The following is a 7,531-nucleotide window of genomic DNA, read 5'->3' as shown; positions in this document are numbered from 1 at the left end:
TGTGTGTGTGTGTGTGTGTGTAGGTGAGTGGATAGAGACAAACCTACAGACAGAGCAAATGTGGCCCAGGGTTAACAACTGGTGGATCTAAGAAAGGACTTTACAGATGTTCATTGCTACTTCTTGCACCTTGTCTGTAAATCTGAAATGTTTTAATACAAAGTTGGAAATAGAAAAAAATACCTGCTGTCTTTGTCTGTTCTTTCATTTATAAGAGGAATCCATCGACTTGTTACCTACGATGAAATTAATGAGTTAAGCCATGATGTAGATCTTCTTTGAAAAACACTATCCCTTAGATCTTTAAAATTCAAAACTGAAAATCAATTTTGAAAGTGCCCCATTAAAACTTAACTATGAGGGCTGGGAGACGTAGCTCAGTGGCGTAAGCGCCTGCCTGGCAAGCGCAAGGTCGTGAGTTCGATCCCCAATACCGAAAACAAAACAAAACAAAACAACAAAAAACACTTAACTATGAAATAAACTAACTAGATATAGTCATGCATTCATACCTTATCAATAGAATGTTTATTATTAACAGCATAAACTATGCAGATGACATTAGCCTAAAAGAAAAATTAACAAATTAGTGCCATTTAAAACAAATTATAAACAGTAATATTTATTTACCAACTAGCTAATATATTAAGGCCAAAGGAAAAATAAATCTGGAGAAAAAAAAAGCTTGCTTTGTAACAGAAAAATATTCCTAAGACATTACAACTTACAGCAAAAATACACACACAAAATCAGCAGTTACAATAAAGAATTAAAATTCTTGGTGAGAAAATGAAAAGAAAAACAGAAAAATCATCACTATTTTTCCACCAAAACAAACCTCTCCGCAACTATTTTTTTTAACTCACCTGTGATATTTCTTGATGAAGTTGCTCATCACTCTGTTCGGCTTCTACAAATGACAAAAATTCAGCAGTTCGTATTTTAAGCACTGTCATAAGTAAGTGCTTTCACAGTCAAGTTAAGTATCGACACCACGCCCACCTAACATCCCTCAAAATGACCTGGAGGTTAGCATCAGGCTAGGTGGAAAGACGGGCAAGCCAGGGAAGAGCCAGGTGAACTATGCCAAGGAAACTGGCTAGCCATGCAAGACCAGACTACAAGAGGATAGCTCAGACACAGGAGGGCAGGGCCAGTGTGTGATAAATCTAGGCCCGCATCTGGTCCAGAGTTGAGGAAGGTCAGGCAAGAAAGACCAGCAACCCCAGCTGGAAGACTGAGTGCTTCAGAGTCAGCAGTTCAGACAGAGTCCCTACACACAAAGTCAAAGGCCAAATGAGATGCTGAGATACTGAGATCACCTTGGCTTACTTGTTGCCTTCCCCCCAGTCGGCCTATTACTTCCCACATGTAAACTGGTCATACCTTCAATACCTTCCCACATCTTCAGTAATTAACAGATTAAGGCTTTACATCTAAGGCTAGTTATAAGACTTATTTTTGTTTGTTTGTTTGTTTTGGGTTTTTTCCCAGTATCAGAAATCAAACTCACGACCTTACGCTTGCCAGGCAGGCACTGTGCCGCTGAGCTAAATCCCCAGCCCCTATAAGACTTATTGAGGCAGAAGAGATTTGGTCTTCCTCAGCTTCTAGAACAGTACTGTCCAACAGACATACAAGGTAAACCACATACATAATAGTTAATTCTCCAGTAGTTATTCTTAAAAAACTGAAAATTTTATTGACCCTCGAAAACACAGAAAATTAAAACTTCAGAGCCGGGCGTGGTGGAGCACGCCTGCAATCCTAGCACTTGGGAGGCTGAGGCAGGAGGATTGCTGCAAGTTCGAGACCAGCCTGGCTACAAAGTGAGCTCAAGGCCAGCCTGAACTGCATAGCGAGACCCTGTCTCAAAAAGACCAAAAAAAAAGAAAGAAAGAGAAAAAGACTAACCAACGGCTTCAGACATTCTTTGAATTTAATGCGTAATTATATTCACATCTATATAAAAATTCAAAGGGAAAAAGTTACTCTTAAAATCCTATGTCAGTAAAACCTTCCTGGAAGTGGTTATATAATATACATGACATGTATACTACTTTGTAGCACAAAATTTCTCAGAACAACACATGAAAAACAGAACAATTTATATTTATAAAAAGTACTGTTTCATGAACAAATAAAACTCAAAAAAAAGGTGATCAGAGTACTATAGGGCAACTAATGCCCTGGTCTCTCAAAATCCCTCACAAAATCCTTCCCAAAAGGAGACAGATTCACAAGTAGTTCAAGTTTTGTTCCCTCACGTTACTTTTTCTTCTTTCTCTTTGTACCTGCTTCCAGCTGAAACTTAACCTCCTCAGCTGTGAGAGCCCAAGTTTCTTCTCTGCTCTCCTGACTTCTCCTTAACGGTGGCCATGTCAATTTTTAATTGCAGCGGAAGCTTCCTTAGGTTTTGCAACTGGCTTTTGTTTCGGTGGAATAAATGCTTCATTTTCTTCCTCTTGTCTTTTGCTGAGAGCTTCTGCTTGTTTAGCCTTTATTGCTCCCATTTTCTATTTGCCTTCAAAAAGCATTCACCACTAGCCAATTCTTTGTCCATCTGACTTTCTGGCTGTGGTGATGGGAATGGCGTACACTCTCTGAACATTTTCAAAAGTTTAGTAAGAATCTGTTTTCAAAATCCAGATGCTAGCCAGGCATGGTGGTGCAGGCCTACAATCCCAGCACTTGGGAGGCTGAGGCAGGAGGATCGTTGCGAGTCCGAGACCAGCTTGGGCTACAAAGTGAGCTCAAGGCCAGCCTGAACTGCATAGCGAGACCCTGTCTCAAGAAGACAAAAAACAAACAAACGAAGAAAACCCAGGTGCTGGCAGCACACTCCTGTAATTCTAGTGCTTGGGAGGCTGAGACAGGAATGCCCTGAGTTCAAGACCAGCCTGTGCTACATAGTGAGTTCAAGACCAGCCCAGAACACATAGCAATACCCTGTCTCAAAACAAAACACAATAAAAAACAGAAAATCTGTTTTCATGACTTAAATTAACCTAGGGCTTCTCCTACAGACCTCACCCATTACCTGAGTAATCCACAATGTGTGTTGGGACTCTCTCAGGGGTGACATCAGCTGGAATGGTGATTTCTTCTGCCCGAGGGGGAACCTTTGCTCACAAACAGAAAAAGAAAAGTGTTTGAATATCATCAATCAAACTTGTTAACAGGTCATGTAAATTTATCTACATCAGCCCCTTTCACCCATAACTGTCCTTACAGTACTTGCTGTATTTTTTTGTGTGTGTGATTCTGTTTTCATCACACTGGCTACACTTTTAAATGCTTATTTTTGTGCTTTCCCACAAAAACAAATACATATTAAAGCTACACAATAAGACCTTTTTTAAACAACCAATAATAAAAGCAAAAATATTTTTCTCTCTTTAAAAAAACATGTGCCTTTCTATCTCTATAGGCAGAGGACACATTAAAGATACTTCAAGTCTATCATAGACTAAAACAATTCTTATTTTTATTTGGTGCTTCAAATATTAGATTTTTAAAACATGTTTTTATTCTGCCTTCTTGAAAGCTTAAGATACTCTAGAAATGAGGGGCTATGTTAACCCAAAACAATCCTCCAGGGCTGGGTGCAGCCTATTTGTAGAGCACTTGCCCCACATGTACAGCCCCTGGAGCAGCTAGATCCCAGCACCTCAAAGGCTCACAAACAAAACAAAAAATTTTTCAAATAAACCAATAAATTATCAGAATTAATTTCTTCTACAAGATAGCTGCTTGGCTACACAAACCTTATGTTTAGTAACTATTTTTCAGGAAGACATGATTTTTTAATTAAAAGCCCCTTGCCAGGTGAGGCACATGCCTATAATCCCAATACTCAAGGAGGCTGAGGCTGGAGGACCTCTGAGTTCAGGGTAAGCCTGGGCTACACAGTGAGACCCTGTCTCAAAAAACCCAAAACAAAACAAAATAAAACGGTTATCGACACTAAAGGATCTATACTAAAACAATGTTAAATTAAGTTAAAATACTGCAAGAAACTTAGGTGTAATAGCCCAAGCGATTATGAATTAATGTTAATGATTCCAACCATTTATGAAACGGTACTTCATTTTGCAACTTAAGTAACTACTCGTTTAACTGCCTTATTTAAGGGGGAAAGGCCAGAGACACAATGAAGGATGACTGTATGGTAGCTGTGAACACTGAAAACACTACCACAGCAGGTGCAGCTCAGGGCAAAGCACGTGTTTCCTGTGTGCAAGACCCTGCACCGAATTTCCAGCACCAAAACAAAATCAAAAACCCAAAAGAAAAAAACAAGAAAAAACAAAAAAAAAACCCCAAAAGCAAAACAAAACACTACCACATGACATCAAATTTCTGTATAAATGATGAAATTATTCAGATATTCCTACCTAAACAACAGTAAAGAAAAGGTACATGCAAGCAGACATGAGGATGCATGCTTGTAATCCCAGCACTCAGGAGGCTGAGGTAGGAGGACTGCCACAATTTCATGGCCTGCCTGTATTTCTTGATCCACTTAAAAGGAATTGTACATTGTGTAGAAAAAAAAAAAAAAAAAAAAAAAAAAAAAAAAAAAAAAAAGGAAAAGGACAAACCATGACACCAAAGTACTACGTAAGAAAAAAAAAATACTATCAATTTCATCCATTGTGCTAATCCTAGTCCCCATAACATCCTAACTTTAAGACTCAGACTCAGCCAGCACCCCCTCACACTAGATCTTACTTTCTTGTTCTTTTCTTTTCTTTTTTTTTTTTTTTGTTTTGTTTTCTGAGCCAGGGTCTCACTATGTAGTTCAGGTTGGCCTTGAACTCACCATGTAGCTCAGGCTGGCCTGGAACTCATGGTGATCGTCCTGCCTCAGCCTCCCAAGTGCTGAAATTATAGGCACGCACCACTATGCCTGGCCTGGAACTTTCAAATCATAAGTAAATGTACTGCTAGCACAATAAAACAAACTGGTTTTGGTGGCACTTCACTAATATTAAGCTCATCCTATCTCAGACCCACAACAATTCTTTGAGAGACAATAAATTCTTCATCTGTGAAAGGAGGCAATTAAAGGTTTTCAAATATGTGTGTTAGAGGGGGCTGGGGATTTAGCTCAGCGGCATAGCACCTGCCTGGTAAGCGCAAGGTCATGAGTTTGATTCCCAGTACCAGAAAAAAAAAACCAAAAAAAAAAAAAAAGAAGTGTGTTAGAATTCTGTTGGTTTTGACAAAAATACCTCAAAGACTAGGCAGTGTCAGGCAAAAGGCAGACGGGGACCCAGACCTTTCACCCAAATGCCAGCCCACGGGGCAAGCATCATCGCTCATGTTTTGGGCGTTTGAGTAAATCTTTCTGCTTTGAAGGCTCACATACTTTAGATGATCTCTACATTCTTTTCAGCTCCCATTTTACAGATGAGATAACTAAGGCACACAGAAGAGCAATTTCCTAGATACCACCAAAGAGGTAAATACAAAGGACTCAGGTGACCTTAGATCTTGGTTCTTACTTAAGATATTCTCTATAAATTAATATGAGCCTTCTAAAAAGTTGTTACTGTTAAAACAGAAACACATTCCTACAACAACCACTGAGAATAGTTAATGATTTTTCAATAGGTCACTCATCTATAGCTCTATTTATTTTCTTTAGAAGGCACTTTGAAGATACCAAAGTATAGCACAACAACTCTTGATAATCTCCTACCTCTTTTGTCTCTAACTCACTATTATTTGTCTATTTGTTTTCCTGAGAAACTATTTTGTAGATAATAATATGTAAAACGATAACCATTGATAATTTCCTACCATTTTGTCTGTAATTTGCTAAGTCTCCCCTATTATTATGTTATCCTTCTTTTATTCTTTAAAATAAAAAATAAAAAAAAAGAAAACAGAAACACATGGGGAAAAGAGGTATTTACTTCATTTTTAATTTAATTTTGATATATTTTTTAAAATATAAATATGGAAAAGAAATAAAAATGTTCACCTCTTCTGGAAATTCTTCACTGACCAGAGACATAATCAGCGATGTCTTCCCAACTCTAGCTGTGAAAAGAAAAAAACCATTACTTTAGTAATGTGTTTAGGTTCTACATAAGCTCAAACCTAGCAACCGTAAGGGAAGTCTCTCACTTGTTAGCTAAAACCAAAGGCATCCAAATTTAGTACAATATGTTAAAGTATACATAACATTTTTTAAATAGCAATAATAAGCCATTTCATTGGCAGCATTTCTCCTGCCTCAGCCTCCTGAGTGCTGGGATTATAAGTGTAAGGCTCAATGCCCAGCTATAATTTTTAAATGTTATCTTGTAACAGTGAACATCAGGATTGTTCAGTTTTCACTTTTACAAACAATGTTGTTATTACTTTCTTTTTTGTACCAGGAATCGAACTCAGGACCTTGTGCTTGCCAGGCAGGCACTGTGCTATACCCCCGCCCATGGTTTTTTTTTTCCGGCCCATATTATTACTGTTTCTATAGGACAAATTCCTTGAAATAGAACTCAAGTTATCACTCATGATCTTTTTTATTTTTAACAGCTACTACTAAATTACCTCCAAAAAATAAACCAATTCATACCCTCACCAGAATATCAGAGTGCCTGTACCTCTGCAGCTCTACGTTGTTTCCCTTTTAGAGAACGACATTTAACAGGTTAGCAACAAATTAAAAAACAAAGAGCATTTCCTGCTACATTTTCCACTCAAACCATTTTTAATACACAAGCCATTTTATTTTATTGTTTTGTACCAGGAATCGAACTCAGGACCTTGCATTTGCCAGGTAGGTGCTTGTGCCACTGAGCTATATCCCTGGCCCCACAAGCCATTTAAAAAATCTTACTTTCTTCTAAAATTTGACTACTGTTCCCATGACCTTTCTGATAATATAATTATTACTATTATTATTATTATTATTCAAGTGCTTATCTGCTAAATTCTTTTCTACTCCTAGAAGAAAACAGTCCACCTGCCTGTTAAATCTCTGCCACAGTAGCAAATTACAGTTTTTAAAAGTAGAGTCTAGGGCTGGGGATTTAGCTCAGCGGCACAGTGCCTGCCTGGCAAGTACAAGGTCATGAGTTTGATTCCTGGTACTGGAGAAAAATAAAACAAAAAAAAAAGTAGAGTCTAAATATGGAAGAATGAAAACTTTTAGAGTTAGGAACAATCACAGTTCCTTCCTAAATGACTGAAAGAAAGGGTGAACTAAAAACACCAGTGAAGTCTCCAGCAAAATACTGAGAGGCCAAAACACAGCAAGGGGAGTGCCGGGGCCCAACAGCGCCAAGGCTGTGCTCTGAACAACAGAGAGCTGCTGGTGCAGGGACAGATCAGGCGGCTAACAGGTGTCTTCTGACTGATTTCCACGGACCTTTCCAAGGGGCTCCTGTGAGAAGACTGGGGCATTTTTCAAGTGGCTGGAAACAAAGTATCATTTCACTGAGCTGTGACGGGTCTGCCATCATCACAGAACTCTCAGACCTAACCAAAAACGTCACCTTATTCAGCTCTCTGCAAA

The 7,531-nt window shown here is 38.5% G+C and overlaps 1 protein-coding gene across 5 annotated transcripts in view; it reads right to left on the bottom strand.

Moving 5' to 3' along the window:
* Rhot1 (ras homolog family member T1) overlaps window positions 1–6,051 on the bottom strand; it is a 49,461-nt gene extending 43,410 nt beyond the window's left edge. For all 5 annotated transcript variants that reach the window (XM_013503493.1, XM_013503495.1, XM_005402812.2 and 2 more), the window contains exons 1-5: window positions 5,993–6,051; window positions 3,041–3,122; window positions 867–910; window positions 513–566; window positions 184–236 (exon numbers count right to left, since the gene is read on the bottom strand). In XM_013503493.1, coding sequence (XP_013358947.1) covers window positions 184–236; window positions 513–566; window positions 867–910; window positions 3,041–3,122; window positions 5,993–6,025 — 266 coding nt within the window. In that variant the 5' untranslated portion in view covers window positions 6,026–6,051. The remainder of the gene's footprint in view (window positions 1–183; window positions 237–512; window positions 567–866; window positions 911–3,040; window positions 3,123–5,992) is intronic.
* Between the last annotated feature and the right edge of the window lie 1,480 nt (window positions 6,052–7,531).

This window comes from Chinchilla lanigera, unplaced genomic scaffold, assembly GCF_000276665.1.
Source record: "Chinchilla lanigera isolate Chin_1 unplaced genomic scaffold, ChiLan1.0 scaffold00080, whole genome shotgun sequence".
NCBI lineage: Eukaryota > Metazoa > Chordata > Mammalia > Rodentia > Chinchillidae > Chinchilla > Chinchilla lanigera.
This window is presented reverse-complemented; position numbering and strand designations above follow the sequence as displayed.